The sequence below is a fragment of the Centropristis striata genome, chromosome 10, assembly GCF_030273125.1.
Source record: "Centropristis striata isolate RG_2023a ecotype Rhode Island chromosome 10, C.striata_1.0, whole genome shotgun sequence".
NCBI lineage: Eukaryota > Metazoa > Chordata > Actinopteri > Perciformes > Serranidae > Centropristis > Centropristis striata.
Window position 1 is genome coordinate 26,449,928 of NC_081526.1, and position 22,404 is coordinate 26,472,331.

The following is a 22,404-nucleotide window of genomic DNA, read 5'->3' on the forward strand; positions in this document are numbered from 1 at the left end:
GATTTCAGAGTCTTATTCAGACATTTTTCATCTCAAAAACATTTGAGATTTGAGTTGACCATCCATTATCAAGGGCTCTTTCTCTGGCCAGTGTTTTTCTGCGTCCTCCAAGTGTTTTCAAGTCAGACAGCGGAGTCTTGGCAGTCAGCTACTACTCATTAATCCCTGTAACCAAACGCATATCTGCAATAACAGCTGATGAAAGAATCGCACAGTTAAAGCCAGGTTCCACACTGTGTTGTTTATTATCATGTTGCTGGATATCTGCTTGTTGGCAGAGGTGTGTGTGTGTGTGTGTGTGTGTGTGTGTGTGTGTGTGTGTGTGTGTGTGCGTGTGCGTGTGTGTGTGTGTGTGTGTGTGTGTGTGCGCTCGTGTGCGTGTGCGTGTGCCTGTGCGTGTGTGTGTTGCGTGACTGTATGGGAGAGTGAGAGAATGCAAAGCAGACAGGAAGGTGCAGGTGTTTACTTAGTTGTGGTTCAGTGACAGTGACAGTCACGGTTCACTTTAGGGCACTTACTACTCTCTAGGTGACGCTTATGATCCTCATTCAAGTTAACTGTCCCTTGTTTTACCTCCATGCAGATGGGACAGATCATGACCAATGTAGTCCCAGTACCCATAAAGTTAAATCTCAGCACACACTGTGATGTGTTTGTAGTATCTGTGCAGAGATTTGCAGTTTTTTCAGTATGTTTACCTTTGTATTATTGTTCCAGTTATTAAAAGGGATAGTTCAGATTTCCATAGACAGTGTAATACCCACAGTAGATGGCTGCTTCTCCAAACTCAAACTCAAACTTTCATTTGATCAAGAGATAATATAAACTGATACAGCAAAACTAAAAACACACAAACAGTAAATGGAAATATAGACATCGCATGCAGTTATTGCATCAAATTGAAAGATGACATTGTATAAAAACACTTTGAATGGCAATTACTGATTCCCATTGGAAAAATCCGCTAATGTATCACATATTTGGCACAAACATGCACTCTACATGATCGCATTAAAGTGGCGGTGTCACATGTCTGCAAATAGATCGGAAATAAGTTGCTTAAAAGGTGATGTTAAAGCTGCACTGTTAAATTATTTTGCCTACTGCACAGTCACATCACACTGGTGAACACATCCATTTTCTGAGATTTCTTGCTTTCTGTGTTGCACTGTCATTGAAGTTGAAAATAGAACAGTGCAGTATGTGTCCAAATAATGACTAGATATATGACAGCCAGGATAAAGGGAGCAGGGACTGGAAGAGATTGTTGTGGTGCAGCTGTGGGCAGTGTTTGAACTGGCCTGTGAATTCTGTTACAGTGACCTTACTGTGACTCTTACTTTGTAATTCAAACTTGTAACTTGTAAAGTGTCTGTTCAGCTAACCCGAGCAAACATTTGTTTTGTCGCTAAGCAGCCAGCGGTCAATGATAATATTAGCATTTGACTTCCAGCCGCTAACTTCAGCTTGTTACTTTATGTGAAATGTATTTGGATTCTGAACATCAAATGTGTTCTGCATAATATTGTTGCTTTGTTGGACCAGCACTAGCTTTAGCTTGCTCATAAACACAGCAAATCCTGCCTCAGCTTTCTTCACAATGAAAAGTTACACAGCAGCCTTCACTTCTTTGACTCTGTTTCTTTTCTGTGTGTTGGTGACCAGGAGGGAAAGAGTGTCCGGCAGCTCCAGCCCTGGAGGAGTGGAGAGTCTGCAATGACCACCCTTGTATGATGTTCTACTGGGAGCCCTCAGCCTGGGGTCCCTGTATTGAGGAAACCTCTTTGGACCTCAATGGAACCAGCTTCAGGAATGGGACCCCTTCCTGTGCTATGGGTGTTCAGATCCGAAAAGTCAGTTGTGTGAAGATGAATGTTGGACCTGTCATAAGTAAAAGGTACGCATCTCCTGTGTGTTCCAAGGTAGAAATGTAATTTCTGCTTCAGCGGCTTCTTTGCATATCATACATCAGAGCTCTCACCAGATGAGCGGTGGGCAATGGGAGGCAGGTATTTTTTTATCGCCAGCAACTACAAACACTGCACAAACGGCTATGATTTGGACTGATTACAGTTGTTTTAATCAACAAATTGAGATAAACAAGGGCTACTTTTTAGTCCTGTAAAAGTGTAGAACATAAAGGTGAGAAACAAAAAAAAGGGAAGCTCACAAACAGCAGCAGACCTCCATCCTATGTCTGAAGAGGCAGAATCAAGTAACGTTAATTTAAAGAGTGCTGTGACAACTTCTGCATGTTTTTTAAAGCCACAATTCCGTTTTTTTCCCCAGACCACTGGGATCGATTAAGGTAGAAAAAGTACATCTTTGAGTTAAAAATATCAATATAAAAGACAGTAAATCTCATGCACATTTACTCACTCAGGCAAAGAAAAGACAGCATTCATTAAATACTACATTGGTTCTGAAGTCATGGACCAAACTGCACACAAAATGGTTATCTAGTTTATACTCTTTTACACTTTCATCTGGCTCACTGTGAAGCAGGAAGTCCAGAAGTGGCAAATCAGTCAAGTTGTAGGAAAACCTCATTTTATATGGATGACTTCCAATACGAGTTTCAGTTTTCCAATGAAACCTGCTGCATATACACATGTTAAGACTTTCAATGATTTTGTGTAGCATAAATAACATGTTTTTAAGGGCAGCACTGGGTCTCACAGTTTAATGCACTGGGCTTGTTATTGAAGTCATGTTTTCAGTTTGTTCTGAGGTGAATCAATAAGTTGTCTCCTTCCTTTCCCCTGTTTACCTTTGGATGCTGTTGAGCCAGATGCACTTACATGTTGCTACCATAACTGTAACACTTGACTTTTCCTTGCTTGCTTTGTGCCGTCTTTTCACTGGCAAACCCGTACAGCATACTCCGAGCAGGTGTTTTTCAAATGTCACTGTGTATCTTGTTTATTTTCACTCAAGTAATATCACATTTGGTCTTGAAGAAAAGACAGGAATATCTTGCTCCAGCTCACCAACAATACATGTTTTATCTACTCTGAATATGGTTAAAAACAAGAGTTATGAAATGTCTATTCTTGAGTGATTATGCCGGTATATATTGTCCCTATCTGACACTGCTACTTTGAGTTTTTACAGAGTTTTGTACATTGAGCTCTTTTTGTGCTTTCTGCCTGTGTTTAGGCTTTTTTTCTTGTGAACCTGAGATTCATTTTGCTCATGCTCCACCATTATCTACTCCTCTTTCAGCAATACAATATCAAACACTGCTAAGGGCTTTTGTGCTGTCACTGTAATAATGTTACAGCCCACACCAGGAAGATAGATTTATAAATAATTCACAAAGTTTGCCCTTCTTTAGCTCGATATATTATTGACAGGGCCATAAAGTGGATTATGGAAAAGCTTTTTTTCTTATGAATGTCCTATCTCCCACCACCGAGGCTTTAATGAAAGCTGTCATTTGTGCTCCACCAACAGATCTCACCTATAGTATGCTGTGAAGTCAATCACTTCTCTGCTATTCAAATATAACTGCAGAGTGTTCATTTAATGGAACAGCACCTAATACATAGCGCTGTATGTTGCTATTCGTTGGATTTTGTCTGTCAGTAAGGTCTTACTGTTGTCTCTGTATAATGTGCTGTTTGTAGGGCACGATCAATCATCAGGGTTTGACTCTGTCCATATAGAACTGCATACATTAAGCACAACATCTTCAGCCTCGTATGATATAGTTAGTATCCAGTAGACAGATGCACTGGTGTAGCATGTGTCCTGCTTCACCCTTTGTTTATCTAAGAATGCATCTGAAAGTAAAGAATGTCCTTAAAATTTCTAAATCATTTCCATCTGAAGGAGGAGATGCCCCCTGAATACATTTGATGTTGTGCTACTTAAAAAGGGTCACTTCAGTCAGCAAACATCTAAGCATTTTAATGCTTAGCAGTAATCTCCATGGCGCACAGTGGCTCAATGAAAGGTTAGTGGGTCTTTCTTGGTATTAGTACAAAGCCCTCAGCCCTCACAGAAGATTGATTTTGAGTTTAATAACCGCTCTCCTTTGTCACACGGATAAAATACCAAACTGAAGGAGTGGTAATGGGAGTAACCTCCAACATTGTATTATATATATGTGTTAAAAGTAATCTTTTTACATTATGACACACTGTGTAGATAAACACTCATTACACTTAAAGGTATAATGTGTAACTTTTCTGCATTAAAAAGTAATACATTGTACTATTGTACTATATGTATCATCGAGTATACCATATACCATATAGTTGTCTACTTGAAGTTCATAATCCTAAATGTTTCCACCGATTTTGTCACCCAGGGAAAACCAAAAGTTTAATCAAGATTTGTCTGCCGGAAGTTGTTGTAAATTGACTTTTGAACCAGTTTTAAGCCACATTTTTCCGATACACTTTTTAGATTCTGGTCATTTTTAACAAAATATTTTAATCAGTGTGGGAAGTTTACTTATACATGTGTATGGCTCTTCTGTGTGGAGTTAGCATGTTCTCCCCATGTCAGTGTGGGTACTCTCTAGGTCGTCCAGCTTCCTCCAACAGTCCTAAAACATACAGCTTGGATTTAATTGGTGACTCTAAAATGCCCATAGGAGTGAATGAGTACATGCATGGTGGTGTGTCAGCCCGGTGATAGTCTGGCAACCTCTCCAAGGTGTACCCCGCCTCTCAGCTGTGATCAGCTCCAGACCCCCATAACCTAAGTTCGAAGAAGTGGTTAAAGAGAATTGATGGTTGGATGGGTTTTTCTGAGGCCAGTGTGATTCTCTGTGTTTAAGTAGTGAGGTAGTCAAATGAGAGTCAGCTGACAAGCTAACATTAAAGGGCAAGTGTACTGAGAAGATTTAAGATACATGATTAGCACTTGAATGAATAAGTGACTCAACCTTGTCATGAGGTCAGCAGCATATTGTCTTTTCTGTGTACTTGATGATATATAAGGCAAGGCACTCTGAAAGTCCTTGAGAGAACAATGTTGGGTCTTCTCTCTATGTCTGTCATCTTTAAGAGAGCTTGAAAGCAGAAATGACTTTAATTTGAATTTAAAAGGCATTATTATGAAACCAAATTGTTGACAATTTAGTTGTCATATTTTATTTTGCTATTAACCTGATACAATGAATTTGACTACAACTGGAGGAACTTAAGCATTCATTTGGATTCATCCTGATCCTTTTTGGTCTCCACCGACTCCTCAGAAAAAGTCTTAAGCTTTTGACACGCTCCCCTTTTTTAACCAGTCAGTCGCTAACTTTGTTTGTCAGCCATTTGGTGATAAACTGTTAGTGGATTTGTCGGAGCTTTTAAGGTGGAAACATTTGTAGCTGTGGAGGCTTATAGAGTGGCAGGATAGAAATCCTAAACTATTTTCTGTGCAGAGCTGAGAGGAACTGCAGAGCTGAGTGATAATTCTCTTGGTTTGTACTCGAAGCCAACCCTTTCACATTGCTCACATTTCAGCTATTGTTAATAAAAACATGTTTATTTGTGCAGCTTGGTCAGAGTAGACAAACCACATCAGTTTGCTATAACATAACTCTCAAATAAATAAACACTCCTTGTTTATACCATTAAGTATAAAATATTAAGTATATAACTAACTTGGTATTATATTAAAATAATGACTTATAATTGCAAATATGATATAATGTGTGAAGGAAGTTAAATGTTCCCTTCCATGTCACAGTGAAACACCATGGCCTCGGCTGTAAGTCTGATTCCCTCATTCTGGGCGAACTACACAATATTCCCCCAGCTGCTCCGCTGCGTTGCCATGCCCTCTGGCATGCATCACTGCAAAGAGGGATAGAGAAGAGGAGGGATAAAGCTGGGGAAGGAAGGGTTTTATGTATCTTGCCTCCTTATGCTTTGGCATACTTTGATCTCATTCCTGTGCGTGCTGGCTTTCTGCAGTTGGTAGGATGTGGCACCATGCTGTGTCTCTAGTGAGACCTGGATCTGGTTGTCGGGTAAAGGAAGTCACTCTGAAATAAAATTGGGATGCTTTTGTGTGTGTATCTGTGTGTGTGTGTGTGTGTGTGTCTGTTTGTGTGCGTGTACATGTGCTGGGGATGGGGGGGGGGGTGTTGGCTGCCTGTTGATGGAGACATCAAAGCTCATGACTTATTTGATTTTACATAGCTGCATTAATCCGCACCACTTCAAGGTTGCACAACACACAACATTTACCACAGCCGAAGGCTCCATCACAGATATGTTACATAAGATGTGCAGCTGTCTAAATACAGAGGAAATACGGGATTATTTTCTTTATATAAAGACAAAGAAACTAGTAAAAGTTGAACAAGTGCTCTCTGAAACCTGGAAATGGTGTCCTTGGCTTGGCAGGAGTGATTCATTGGTAAACAGTTTGCATATCCTCACTTTTCTCAGGTTTAATTAGCAGCCATGCTGTGGACTTTGATTGATTTTTCCTCCTAGAACACTATGTCTCCTTGGTGGCAACAAAAGACTTCTGTGGCTGCTCTCTACATGTATATGGGGAGATAAATGCACTCACCTGGTTTCCCCTCCTTTTATAGCTACACAGCCCTGGTAAGAAATGCACTAGCTGTAATCACTTGTATGTATTATGCACCATTCCACAAACACAAGCATATAGTATTTATATATCGAGGATATTGTTATTAATTACTAATGCATATAAATGATTCTTAAAGCTGCATTTATTGATTATTTTTGTCCAACCAGGGGGAAGTGGACCAAGCTCTAAACTCAGTATTTACATATTATCACCTCATGAAGCCGATATATGTTAGCATTGGAAGTATTTATGTACCAATCTAGCAGACACATAAATTGGAATAGATTCCAATTAATACTTGATGTTTAAAACGCTTGGGATTCATTAAGGTGGTCGATAAACATGCCTCCTGCTAACTTTTTAAAAGTAATGAGCAGACATTTACCTTGTATCAACTCCAGAACTAGAATCTCTTTTCAGGAAATAGGACAGAGTATTGCATGGGAACATGATGGTTGGGATACTTACAGTCCATTGTGAAATATCAGCAAAACTGGTGTTTGTTTTAGGACCCCCTTGAAAACAAGATGATGCATCAATGGGTTTATCCTGATTAAACAAATTTGACTACAACTGGAGGAACTTAAGCATTCATTTGGATTCATTCTGATCCTTTTTGGTCTCCACCGACTCCTCAGAAAAAGAAAAAGTTTTGAGCTCTTTACACGCTCCCCTTTTTTAACCAGCCAGTTGCTAACTTTGTTTGTCAGACATTTGATGATAACCTGTTAGTGGATTTGTCGGAGCTTTTAAGGTGGAAACATTTGTAGCTGTGGAGGCTTATGGAGTGGCAGGATAGAAATCTAAACTATTTTCTGTGCAGAGCTGAGAGGAACTGCAGAGCTGAGTGATAATTCTCTTGGTTTGTACTAGAAGCCAACCCTTTCACATTGCTCACATCTGAGCATTTGTTAATACAAAACATATTTATTTGTGCAGCTTTAAAGATAATTGGTTTTTAAAAGTGATTGTATTATTAACCGTAAAATTGCAGGCACTTTATGAGCTTGAATAGCATTTCTTTTCAAGCGATATTTGTACCCTGGGAAACAACTGAATGTGTGAGAAAACTGTAATATTTTATATTTGTCCACCTTTTTTCCTGAGCGTGTAGGCAGGGGGACATGTAATCCATCATGTTTTCAGTGGGGAGATGTGTGATGTCAAGGACAGGGCAGTTGTTTCACTGCACTGTCCTGTTAACAGCGAGACTCAGGACGTTTATCATTCACCGCCTGAGGGGATAAAGAGAATTTAAGACCACTGTTTGTCTGTATGTTCAGGTGTTCAGATTCTGCTCGTCCAGAAACCCTCCAACCCTGTTTGCTTCCCTGCAAGAAAGACTGCATCGTAACACCTTTCAGTGAATGGACAGCCTGCCCATCGACCTGTATGCCAGGTAACTCTTCTCATAAATTCCTAATAACTCCCTTTAGTGATGCCTCTCTAATAGCTCCACAAGCTTTGAGAAAATTTAATAGCACACATTACATATTTTGTTATCATACTATTTATTTTCAAGTCATTTACACTTATGCTTGTGTTGTCCTATCTACTGCAAAAATTACTAATTTACTGTTTTTCTATTATAATAAACTGAAAAAATCTCAAAGTTTTGATTATTGGCACCTACAAAAAAGCTATTTAAATATGTCAACTTGCATTTGTGTAAACTCTTTTTCTAATATTTCAAAGATCAAATGATTGATTGATACACTAAGAAAAAAATAATAAGCAGATTAAGGCAAGACAGTATGGGAAATAACGTTATTTTTCATGCACTGGTCAGTTTTGACATTTTGGGCTACTTCCCTTCCATTGCATGTCTTCTTTCAGACTAGTGGAAAGAACAACTCCAAAATACAAATTAGGTTTTTATTTTACCGCACTTTGTTCTGTTGAATCTGTAGATTTATCCTAAATTGAATAAAGTCTGCATCAGATAATGCCTCATTTGCATGTTTAATCACAACATTTCAGAAAACATGTAATGCAAAAAATAGTTGTCTTAATGTAAGTTATTAACAGATGAAGTTTCATGGTGATATCTATTAGTCTTGTTTTAACCTATTCAATGGTAGTATCTTGCAAAGTATTTGGACTTTTACAATACTTATCTTTTAAAGGCTGTTTCCTCAAAATAATTTTTTTCTCCACTTCAGTATCACTGACATACACCAAACTTCCCAGTGTCTTTCCTATCTAGTATTTTCTGGAGGTTTTGCAGTGGGGTTTGTTCATATCTCATTTATACTCATTTATATAACATTTTATTCCTAAAGGCTTCACAAACATTGACTTTTTTTATACGGCTGTTGACAGTATTTCTGATTTATGGAGTGATAAAAAGAGATATCCACAATCCCTCTGCTAAAACCTTTGACTCTGATATAAAGAGAAGAATATAAGAATTTGAACCTGGCTGAACTAATGTACAAATGCACTGTATGTTCTAAAGCCATATGCAAATGAGCACATACTATATAAGATAATGTATTTGCATATTTTAATATAACATTTCAGAAAACGTGTAATACAAAAAAGAATAGCCTTGATGCAAATAATTAACATACACTGAATTTGTGAACCTTTTTACCCAATTCACTTAAAATAATAGTTAGTTGCAGCTTTGCACAATATGCCATTTAACTGTGTAAAGAAACAAAAGGAGAGAAAGGAGAGCCTCACAAGGTATAAAACTTGTTTAAAATGTTGCCATATAAATACTCTCCCTTAATGTCTCTAGTGTATTCAATGATTATATTTAAGTATAAATGACAGTGTTAAGTGTCCATTACATTAAGCTGACACATCAAGAGGAAAATGGAATTTTAATGGGTTTCAATATGTGTACTGTAAGTATCTTGGAAATCAAAAAGTGTGTAATTGTTTTCTAAAGAATTGAGCAGGCATCTCGTCTCTGTAAATATGCTGTAGTCCATTGGGTCCGCTGATGATGTAATCACTTTCTTAATTGCACCATTTTCAATGTTTAGTAATTAGTGTTGTGTAATGAGCCTTAGAGCGTGAGCCAAATGAAGCCATTACAGTGTGGAGTGTCCGAAACCAGTCTGCAGTGAAGTGGAGGACATCACAGCCACAAGGGCACAAGCTAATCAGGATCAGATAACTTGGAGATATTAGACTGCACTGGTGATATTGTGTTGTCATTTGTTTGGTGTCCCAGACATTAAATGTCGGCCGTTTGTCTCAGGGTCATTTTACTCTCCCTTCCTCCTTGAAAACATTCACTTTAAATACAAATGTGCAACTGATCTCCCACTGAACGCAGCTTCTTTGTCAACATTGTGTCTTCTATTCAACAGAAAACACCACGGACGCCACACAGTCTCGATACAGAACCATCATTCAGAGGTCTGCTAATGGAGGTCAAGAGTGTCCTGACACACTGTATGAAGAGAGAGAGTGTGAATCACTTCCTGTGTGTCCAGTGTTTAGGTAAAAACACAATTTATAACCAAACATCTTTCTTTTCTTAACAAGCTCAAGAGCATCTGCTGTGTAATAGCACAGGGTGGGAAGAACATCTAAGTGCCACCTAACGGTGTGTTATTGTTTTAAAGTACTCAAGGTGTGCTTTTTTTCATCTGGGATTAACACCAGATAACGTGACATTTTACACATAGTCCCCAGTGTAAATTGTAAACCTTACAGTGTAATGTTACTATTCTTAAACATGACTACATTTTTGTGCTCAATGAGACAAACTATACAGCAGCAGAAAAAAGAGCAACATTGGATGAAGATGTAGTCATTTGTTCATTAATTAATGAATAAACATTCATTTAGGGAGTCAAACCCAACAAGAAAGTTCTCTGACATTTATAGTAATTATTGCAATATAGAGGTTATACTGTAGTTGCAAACCATAGTAGGAGGACGCAATAGAGCATATGTTTGTAGCATATTGGTCCATAAAAAAAAGTTTTCACTACATTTTTATATAGAATTTAGGTCTGCTTTTTTCATTTGGAATTAACACCAGATGTCATGACATTTTACACATACTCTAAAGTCACTTGCAGTGTAATGTTACTATCGTTAAACATGACTACATTTTTCTACTGAATGAGATAAACTGTACAGCAGCAGAAAAAAATAGCAAAATTGGATTAAAATGTAGCCATTTGCACATTAATTAATAGATAAATATTCATCCTAGGAATATTTCTGAATCACACCTAACAAGAAAGTTGTTCTCTGACAGTTATAATAATTATTGCAATATAGGGGTTATACTGTAGTTGCAAACCATTGCAGGATGAAGCAACAGAGCATTATGTATGTGGCATATTGGTCCATAAAAAAGATAAATCTTAACAAGAGTCTGATATGAGAGACATATTCAGAACTCTGTCAGTTGGACAAAGTATATGGCAATTTAAACTAAAGTTTTCACAACATTTATTTATAGAATTTAGGTCTGCTTAAGTATCACTTGGTGGGAGAAGCTGCCTGTCATCTTTGGCATACGCTACAGTGTGTGACAGCTTTAGATATCAATAGAAAAGTAATACGTAGTTGGCAGGCCTAGTACAGCACAAAAAGAGTGCAATATGAAGTGAAATATTTTTATCAGCAGTAGTATTCAGTTTTATGGCATTTTTTGTCCAAAAATTTGGATATGCTAGTAAAAGTCCTGCACCAAAAACCGGGTAAAAGTATATAAGCCTTATCAGCAAAATGAAAATAAAAGTACTCAGTGCAGTAAACTGTCAGTGCTTACTATATATGGTGTTTTTTGATCAATACTGCTGCTGCATTAATGTGTATGTTGCATTTTATTGCTTTCGATGTTTAAGGTTGTGCTCATTTTATATACTGTTGGGTGGTTTAATCTTCAGCGGAGCATCATGTCTATAAGATCATCTGTTGGTGTGTTGATGCACCATGAGAATCACAAAAAGTCAACCTTTTTATGGTGTCATAAAAAATATTCTGCTTTCAGCTTTCAGAGGGTTTATTTAACTTGAGATGAAGAAAAATTTCTTACCACATGAAAGAGGACTTCATCCTTCAGTTTATCACAAACATTAAAATCAACACATCTAGGGATACATGGTTTTCAATAGACAGGGAGACTCTCGCTATCTCCAAATGATAGCATTATCCAGTTAGCACAGAATCCATCTAAATGTTGCATAAATCAGGTTAATAGAAGTTTGAGCGTCTAAAGGGAACTGAATTTTTCAACTTTAATCATGAGGCAACTGAGACCATTTTAAGGTTAACTTGTGTTATACAAGGAATGTTTGTAATTTACCAACAAACATGTGAAAAGGAGGAACAAACAAACTATAGGGCATCAGTGTCCACCTCAATGTTTAAGTCAAGCAAATGATTTACCAACATTTCACAGTTACTGCTCTATATTATTAGGGATGTCCCGATATGATCTCAAAGACTCTGTTTAAGGGCAGTTATTACCATTTTTAGCTGATCATTATCGTCTATTGAGCCCATACGTTCCTTTGTCAGCTGTCACGAAGATAGTTTTACCTTCAAATGCACCACTACCCCTCTCAACTCCTCCACACCCTTTTCTCCCCTCCACTGAGCTGTGTGTGTGTGTGTGTGTGTGTGTGTGTGTGTAAGAGCAGGGGCCGAGGTGTCTGAACACCACATGGAACCAACGACAGCCAAACGCAGCATGAGACTGTTTATTTATGTTATTTACCTAATGTATGTAAGGCCCCAGCCCTGCTTGGGCTCAGAGGAGAATCAGACAGCGGGGCAGTCTTGTGAGCAAAGAGCCAATAAGAGTATTTGTAATTTGTCCTAGAGATATACAGACGATAAAAAAAACCCTCAGTGGGATACAGTTTATTCAGGTAACTGAACCGAAGCAAAAGACACAGAAGGACAGGAGAGACAAATCCCCTTGACACACTGACAAGGCCAAAAAGAGTATTTGTTATTTATAGTTTGCTATTTTGTAAAAAAGAAAAAATGGAGTATGAAAGGTAGTAGTATAATAATAGTAAAATTAAACATTAAGGAACAGCTCGCATGCAGGCAACCTTTTTATAATGCAAAGCAGAGCTATTCAGCTGTCAAGCATATACAGTTTATTAAAATTGATTTTAATACAATGGCAAGAAAAAGTATGTGAACCCTTTTAAATAACCTGGTTTTCTGCTTTAATTTGTCATAAAATGTGATCTGATCTAAGTGTAGATAAACACAATGCGCTTAACCTAATACCACACAAGCAATTATAATATTTAATGTCTTTATTGAACACAGCCATTCATACCTGACATCCAAAGAATATGGCTGTTGTATATATGGACGTTGTGCAGGTCTGATCAGCAGTGACCGGAAGCACTTGGTTGAGGTTATTGCTGCTAAATAAGGTTCGACCAGTTATTAAATCTAAGGTTTAACTTATTTTTTCCACCAGCACTATGAATGTTTAATGGATGTGTTCAGTAAGGACATGAAATATTATATTTGTTTGTGTTGTATTATGGTTAAGCACATTGTGTTTGTCTATACTTGATGCAGATCAGATCACATTTTATGACAAATTAATGCAGAAAACTAGGTAATTTTAAGGGGTTCACACTTTTTCTATTGAAGTGTGGCTGTATAAAGCAGGAAAATATAAGTATTGGATCAGGACTCAATATTAGCAGATACTTAATATTAAATGACATGAATCGGGGTGGAAAACTTGATCTGTGTGTCTTTGTTTCCACGCAGTTGGAGGGCTCACAAGTGGCACAGCTGCACTTTGGTTCCAGATTCTGTTCGTCGTGGATTATCTGTACCAGGAGAAGCCTGTGGAAAGGGCTTGGAAACAAGAGGCGAGTGTTTTCTCTCTTTCTTGACCTATTATATTCTCTACACTTGTCAGCTGCTGAGATATCACCATTTAAAGCGTTGCTACTCCATCTATTTACTATCCTTATTTAATGACACCTAATAGCCCTTTCAGAACCGCTCCTTTAACAAGCAAGTGATGGAAACATAAAAGACGGCAGCAATTTGTCCAGAGACTGTAACGAGATGAACCTTTCCGTCTGTTGTCTTGATGATCTCATCACAGGACTGGTCTCTTATTAATGAATGCAGCCGGTCAGATGGCCACAAGCACATCTCAGCAGCAGGTTGGAAGAAACAATCAGCCTTGTTACACACACACATTACCTACAGACATGTGGATGGACTCACACAATAAAGTTTAAAAACTGGTTTGGCTCATACAACGTTGCCCTTCAGATAGAGGCTTTTTGATGGAATGATGGATAAGTGCTTCATGGCCTGAGATCCTGCTGTCATAAAGTCTGACTTTGGGAGAGTTCTGTAGTTAATAGTCCGCAAACGAACAATGAAAATAAACTGTCACAGAACACAACCCATTAACGTCTTAAAAACACACCTGGCTGGGTAGAGTTAGGGTTAGACCAGAATCATTTAGAGCCTTATAAAAAGCAAAACCACCTAAAGTACATCAGTGAGAACAAACAAAATGTTTTTTGGGATCTAATTCTACACCTACCCTCCAGCAGGCATGTGGGTTTTAAAAGGTAAATAATGCAACACAATAAGAACAAAGCCATAAACACAAATGATTCTTAATTAACAGAAATAAACTTTGTGATCTGTAAACAGTTTTAAGTGGACCTCGGTTCCCATAAACATTTAGACACATTTTCTAACAAATGTTTTCATTTCTACAAATGCCTGCATCCACTGTAAAGTCTGTTGGTCCCACAGCCCAAGAGTGAACTGGATGTGCTTTTGTGAATTGTCACTTATATTTCTGCATTTATTCTGCACTTGCATTAGTCAGTGTAAAACAAAAATACATACAAAGTTTGTAACATACACGGCCGCCCATAGAGTTGGAATAATTCTGTTTTAGGACACAATCCTCTGTTAACTGTTGTTTCATTTGCATTGTGATGTTTGGAAGAGATTGATTATTAACGTTTTGAGAAGAGATACACATATTTTCTTTCAACTTTTTGTGCGACCGTGTATTGCAATGATTAAAGAAAACTGAAAGGTTTTTCTTTCCTGCTGACAATTTAACTTGGGGACATTTTTTTACTTAAAAAAAACACTGCTGGGCATGACCAGATTCCAGCTGCATGAAAAATACATTTTCCTCTTTAGTTATACAATTTATGAGCTGTAGTTGCTGTTTCTCACTGCAGACATCCCTGTTTTATGATTTAATCATTACTGTCGGCAGCATTTCACAAGTATAGTACTGTATCCCTGTGATTACCACCCCTAATTGATTGTGTTGGGTGAACGTGTGAATGTGTTGTGTGTTTTCTGGAGTGTGCGGATTCCTGTTGTTTACAGTCCTTCATGACTAACTGTTTCTCTGAGTGTTGTGAAAACGACTGCCACTGGCCCAAATCGTTAAAGAGCCGGAGTGTTAATTGGATCATTTCAGACTCGTTTAGAGGAGAGCAAATGTCCCAATAAATCCCAGATACGTGCTTTTCTATCTAATTTACTGATGTGATTTCAGTGAAGTTTTCAATGGCTCACTGTGTCTGGAGAACTTTCTAGCATTTCTGCTCTCTCGCTTTTACTCGGCAGTATAATTATGAGTGACATTTCTCAAGTGAATTTCTCTGACTTTTTGTTGAGGATGGGGAAAGTGTCTGTAGTGTTCCCAGGTTAAGAGCAAGCCTCATTGACCTTTAGAGCTTCCTATTTGAATATGATTAGAAAATGACTAAGTTAAATACCTGTGACATTTCAAAACTGAAGTATGGGTTTGGAATTTGCAGTCTGTTGAAATACTGAATTTAAATATAGATTTGAAGCAACAAAGAATCTGTGGAGGATTTACTTTTACTCAGGCTAAACCAATTCAATAAAAAGGATATATAAATGTCACAATTGGGCATAATTAGGACACAATAACTGGGAATATGGCCATAATAGGGGCATGGGACCATTGGATAAGGGCATATCAAACATTTAATGATAGCGAGTTATAGCAGGAGTTTCTCAATTATGTTAATCAAGGACCTTTAAAGATGCTGCGTTTCCCTGAGAGAGCTCTTTATACGCTATCATCCACCCACATTCTGAAACTATAATACAGTCAGATTTAGTTACTATCACTGTAACGATGCAGCTTTATTTCCTTTTTATTGTGTTCATGTGATTACTCTTGCTGTTTCTGTGTAATAATGAAATCTATTCACACATTGTGCTTTCGTCATTTTTTTATTTTCCCTTTTAGAACACCCTTCCTTTTGTTTTGCCGTCTAAAATTCAGATTTCCTTTAACATAAATCCCTATGCTGCTCATAATATTCAACATTGTTTTTTTTTTTATTTGCATGCACTCGATAGTTACAGTATTCACATCCTGGGTGAAGCTGGTATCCATTTCAAATATCTCTCTGCATTGAAAAGCTGAATATGAACAAGCAGGTTGTGCAGCATTACCATGTCAGATATTCATCCTGTTCCACTGCAGAATATAGAGCACCTTCTCCTCTGCATTGTTCTTCACAAGCATCCTGTGGTGAATTATTTCTAAATCTATAAACAGAAAGTTATACATTTTACATTTTCATATTTTTTATATATGGATAAATAGTACATTGAGTGCAGAAAGAAAGTTGTGCCTTCACACCTACCACCTCATGTAGGAGGAGCATCTCCTGGTCCTTAGTGATGGTTTATAAAAAACAAAACGTCACTGCAGGTTATTATACACTGACTGGCCACTTTATTAGGTACACCTGTGTAACTGCTTGTTAATGCAAAGATCTAATCAGGTGGCAGCAACTCAATGCATTTAGGCATGTAGACATGGTGAAGAAGAGCTGCTGGAGTTTAAAGCAGCATCAGAATGAAGAAGAAAGGTGATTTAAGTGACTTTGAATGTGGCATGGTTCAGCAGTTTGTAAATACTCAGACCAACTCTGAGTATTTACAAACTGCTGATCTACTGGGATTTTCACACATAACTATCTCTGGGGTTTAAAGAGAATTGTCCGAAAAAGAAAAAATATCCAGTGAGCCAAAATACCTTGTTGATGCCAGAGGTCAGAGGAGAATGACCAGACTGGTTGGAGATGATAGGAAGGTAACAGTTACTCAAATAACCACTGGTTACAACCAAGGTATGCAGAAGAGCATCGCTGAACACACAACACGTCCAACCTTGAAGCAGATGGGCAACAGCAGCATGGAGGAATCGACTGATTTGTGAAGGACTACAAGATTCCTTATATACATTTACAAATTATTTAATTGTGATTTATTACCAAACATAATCATCAAAATCAATATAAATGGGGTGCACTTACATAGCCATTTTATCCAAAGCGCTTTACAATACACACTACGCTCATTCACCCGTTCACACACACATTCATACTGGTGTTAGGGGCTACCAGGGCACACTGGTGCCACCTGCCACCACTGCCACTTCATTCACACACCGATGAATGCAGCATCGGGAGCAATTTGGGGTTCAGTATCTTGCTCAAGGATACTTCGAACCACCAACCTTCCGATCACTGGACAAAAGCTCAACCAACTGAGCCACAGCCGCACAGATCCTTTCCTTGAGTGTTGCATGGTAAATCATAATACAGACTTAGTCCTACCTGGGAGCAGTGATTTGCATTCATTCTGGCAGTCTCCTGGCTAGCCAGTGGAGTGTTTGCTATCTGACTGCTGAGACATTTGCTGTGTGTCACAGCTTAGACAAGCTGATTTCAGGAGTTACAAGAAAATCAGTTTCCAGAGATATTCCTCAATACCCTCTGTTTTTCTGCTCCTGTCTTTCATGGAGTTTTACATTCAGCATAACTCTAAACTTACATTTTCAGCTCACCTTGAGGCTCGGTGCACATCTGCATTTGTTCCCCATTCACATGTTTCCATTGACTTTGTTTGCATCCGTGCTGCATCCAAATATATTGCAATAAGATTACTTACATTTGCTTTGGAAATTCTGGTTTGCGCCATCATGAGGCAGTGGATGTGTTTGCTTCATATCAGAAACTTTATAATAATAATAATGCATTTTATTTGATAGGTCTCCTTACAGCATGGATAAAACAATGCAGAACATCATACAATTTGTTAAATAAAAATAAGATTAGAAATACATTCAAACCAAATAAAACAGGATACATTCAAACATCATAGAAAACATTTACAAATAGATTACAATAAAGGAGGGGGTTGGTGCGGAGGATCAGATGGAGTGAGCGAGTCTGGACAGGTATGTCTTGAGTTGTGATTTGAACTGATTGAGATATGTGATGTTGCGAAGGGAAGGGGGAAGGGAATTCCAGAGCTTCCCATGGTAACCAGACGGGCAGGGGGGGCGGAGAGGTGGGTGGAGGAAGATGATCTGAATGGGCGGGTGGGTATGGCAGTGTGGAGGAGGTCAGAGAGGTATGGAGGGGCGAGTTTGTGAATGGCCTTGAAGGTAAGCAGTAGAGTCTTGTATTGGATGCGGTGTGTGATTGGGAGCCAGTGGAGCTGCTGGAGGATTGGTGTGATGTGGTGACTGGATGGGGTCCTTGTGATGATGCGGGCTGCTGAGTTCTGTACCAGTTGTAGTTTGTGAAGAGTTTTTTTGCGGAAGTCCAAACAGGAGGGAGTTGCAGTAGTCAAGTCGGGAAGTGATGAGACTGTGGACCAGGATGGCAGCTGTGTGGGGTGTAAGAGAGGGGCGGTGGCGGTTGATGTTGCAGAGATGGAGGTAGGCTGAGCGGGTTATGTGACTGATGTGTGAGGTGTATGAGAGTGTGCTGTCGAGGATGACACCCAGACTCTTTACCTGGGGGAATGATGAGATGTTGGAATTGTCTATGGATATTGTGAAACTGGGAGATTTGGATAGGGTGGTTTTTGTGCCAATGAGTATAATTTCTGCTCTGTTACTGTTCAGTTTCAGGAAGTTGGATGAAATCCAGGACTGGGAGGGAGGGAAGGTGGACTCAGGTTCAGTGGAAATGTGGAGCTGGGTGTCATCCACATAGCAGTGGAAGTTGATGTGTTGTTTCCGGAAAATGTAACCAAGGGGGAGTAGGTAGATGATGAATAAGAGGGGGCCCCAGGACAGAGCCTTGGGGTACCCCTGTGGTGACTTGGAGTGGTTGTGATGTGAATGATTTGAGTTGGATGAAGTGTGTGCGGCCGGAGATGTAGGATTTGAACCAGCTGAGGGGGGTGTGTGTGATGCCTATGGAGAGGAGTCTGTCAAGGAGGATGGTGTGTGAGATGGTGTCGAAGGCTGCACTCAGATCAAGCAGGATGAGGATGGAGAGGAGACCGGAATCAGCTGCGAGGAGGAGGTCGTTGGTGATTTTGAGTAGTGCAGTTTCAGTGCTATGGAGAGGTTATATCATGTGTATTGTACTAAGAGTCGGGCTCATCATATTATTTTACACATATTATTGTTAATTTTAAGTAAACCTACAGTAGTTTTTGTTTGTTGCATCATGAGTGACACTCCGGCTGAGCTAACACAGCCACTGTAGAAAACTCTTTTTTTTTTTTCTTTTTCTTTTTTTTTCTTGAGGCAAACATCCTTCTGGTTGCCAGGTTGGCTTTCCTGGGAGAATTACTGTACAGGAGACTTGGTTAGACATCAGAAGCTTTAGTTATAACATTGTACAGCTCTGGGAAGCTGGTAGATGAATAGTGATGATGAAACATTCATATAGCAGTTACAAAACAGTTCAACTAGCAGCCCAGGATGTTCAGCCCAGCTGGGCCAGTGATTTTGCTGTGGATACATTGGGTCAGTAGTGTTCTTTTAGATTACAGTCAGGGGCCAAGATTCAGACACAAGCATGCAATTGGTTTGTGGTTTGCAAAGCCAATATGCCTTTGGCTTAAAGCAATGCTTCCTCCCATCCCAGTGTATGTAGGGCCCATGTTGGATGCAAGGCTGCATGTTGAATGAATGCAAATGTCTGACCAAGTGAAGGGAGGGTTGTGGCACATACGCTGACCTGACAGGCCGCAGGTCACAGATAAGAGGCGTTACTAAAGAAGACAAGATTTGAGAAGAGGAATCCTAACCTCGCCAAAAGGAAAATTTCCACAAGACAGAACCGACAATCCGGAAGCATTGATAAAGTTGTAGCTGATAACTTGGAGTGAGCAATGATCCAATGGATTTCACACTAACTACAACACACTGTGTCTAAATTCAGCCAACTTGTGGCTCATAACCAGCTGGAAGTGTTTTATTCCTCCCTGAGTAGAGCTGGAAATGTTTTGAGAAATTATTCAATAGAAAATGAGTCATGTTGATGATCTTTTGCTGCGGGAAAAATGTGACTTAATGGCCATGATGAATCCAATCTACATTACTTTTCATAGGGCACCGCAGAGAACATTACACACACAGTATGACTGATTTAACAAAGATTTCATTTAATGGAAGGTGTTTTAACCTCTTCCACTCTGATGAACCTCAAGATGTAGCTCAGCCAGCCTGTTCTCCTGTCCAAAACATGAATATAGGTTGCATGTACAGGCAGCAAAAAACAAGTCGTGTCCATATTTCACCAGGCTGTAATGCGTCCAACACCATCTTGCTGACGTAATAGAGATGGATGGGACAAACAAACTGCTTTCACCCAGGAGATCAGGGTTTGTTATAGTTTTTATGTAACTTGCGGCAGTCACGTGACCCTTCTAACTACTTCACTTCCGGCATTTACATACACTTATTTACTGTTTATACTGTCTTTTATAATGCCTGACTATGAGTTTTTTTGCCCTAAACCTAAGGTCTTTTTTACAACAATGGAGCGAACATGTGTGCTATTTTTAGAACGCGGCATTGTACTGCGGGCCGCGATAGTATTTCTGTGCCGTGAAGCGCGAGGCACGATACGTACCTACATGCTGTAAGTTTGTGGTACTGACACACGACCTCCTATGCCATTTATGTAGGAGAACTTGTTGGTTCAGCAATGCGTCTCAAGTTTCTGTGGTCTCAAATATGTAATAAACATGATTAGGCAACTATTCAAAGGTTAAAAGTTTACAATGTAGAACATGTGTTTAAAAATATGCTCTTATTACAATGAAATGCTGCTATGTTGACTAACATACTCACACATGGATAAAATTAGGCTTATTTAATTCACAAGTGTCCCAGCTTTCCAGCCCATACCCAATTTATGCAATTCCAAGACTGTTTAGGAACCCCAGTATGCAGAAATATTTATGACATTTTTTTAGAAGAGACGAAAATGACTGCATGAGTGGCATGCAAAAACTTGCTGTTTGCCCCAAACTGCATTGGGTTAGTATAAAGTTGTCACGTCAGTAAAGAGGAGACTGAGACCATTCCAGTTTATCCCTTGCCAAAATTTAGCCTCACTTGATTATTCAGCCCTCTTCCCAACAACATACTTTGCCCTGGTTAGTACCACTCTAACCTCTTCACCAAGAGCATTTAATAAAGCAAACTATTCTTAAAAGTAATGATGAAAATGCAATATGTTCAGAGTCAGCTCTGAAAGCTATCAATTGAAAGGAAATCGACTTTTTAAAGGCTGTCCTCTACAACAGTGTCACAGAAAATATTTTTTTAAAACCTGAAGGGTGACAAGCCTCTTCAAAAGCTTGTCCTTTCAGCTGCCTCTCAAATGTGTTCACCTCTCTAAGTTACTGTATAATTAAAGATGATCTCTGTCAGTGGCGGAGATACTGTGACAAAAATTGTTAGCATTTGTGTGAGGAGTTTAGGTGAAAGGCTACAGGAATGGGCTTGGCTAACCAGAGGCTGAAATAATTATGTTCGAAATGGATGGCTCCCAGTTCAGCATCAAAATGCCACTATATGTGCAGTGCTGGGCATTTCTAATAAAAGATACGAAAGACAGAATGGGGTTGTGATTGGTGGAGCTGGTAGTAGCTTTACCATTTACCATTAAAGGTAAATGGACAGAATGAAATGCCAACAGGGACTTAGAATTATTCCTACAGTGCTAATTAAACTAATACTGTAGCAGCTGTTAATGTTTAGTTGCTTTCAAACAGGTTTGTTAAAGGGGAAAATAAGATTAGCCTTCATATTATTATCACTCTTTAACCTAAACACATACATTGGAACATAAAAGGTTATTCTTTTTTATCGCTGTGATTATGACTGTTACATAAACTCACTTTAACAATAACGATCATCTCCCTTGCAGTGCCTTTGTGGAGACCTTGTATGTAAATGACCATCCCACACATTCTCAACAGACATGTAGAAACCCAACAGTTTTTGTCAGAGGGCAAAATTTGAAAGTCAAATAGAAATCAATAAAAATGGATTAAAGGCATGTTTGTATGTCAGTGAATCCTCAAAGACGTTCAAGGCGTGGGGGGGAGGAGAAGGTTTCTTCACATTTAAATCCCAGAGTGTAAATGTATTTGAGCATTGAAATGCCCAGTGTAGTGTGTCTTCCTGCTCTAAATTCTTGTTCAACAAAGCTATACAGTCGTGTCCAATCAGTGGCACCGAACAAAGATATAAAACTTCCTTCCTCCAACTCCCTGTCTCTGCTCAGCCAGCAGACTCTGTCCACACACCTACTCATTTTAATTTGTTTTCCTTCTTATTTAATTATTTAATTAACTCATTATTAGGTTTTTCAAAATTTTTGAGGTTGAGGCTTATTTCACAGCCGAGCCACTGTTCCGACGCTCACTGAATGATTATTCCTTCAAACGTTCATGCCAAGTGCAGACTGAAATATCAGTGTTGAAAATAATGAAGGGAGTTATTCGTTTCCCAGCATGTGGCTCTGCTGATTATTGTAACTCAGATGTGTTCATCGGGGGGTGTTTTAAACAAGTGTGCCACTTGAT

At 38.9% G+C, this 22,404-nt stretch overlaps 1 protein-coding gene across 1 annotated transcript in view; it reads left to right on the forward strand.

Annotated features, from left to right (window-relative positions):
- thsd7ba (thrombospondin, type I, domain containing 7Ba) overlaps window positions 1–22,404 on the forward strand; it is a 195,366-nt gene that overhangs the window by 123,321 nt on the left and 49,641 nt on the right. The window contains exons 12-15 of the mRNA XM_059342920.1: window positions 1,666–1,897; window positions 7,839–7,954; window positions 9,882–10,014; window positions 13,282–13,385. Of these exons, the coding sequence (XP_059198903.1) occupies window positions 1,666–1,897; window positions 7,839–7,954; window positions 9,882–10,014; window positions 13,282–13,385 (585 nt within the window). The remainder of the gene's footprint in view (window positions 1–1,665; window positions 1,898–7,838; window positions 7,955–9,881; window positions 10,015–13,281; window positions 13,386–22,404) is intronic.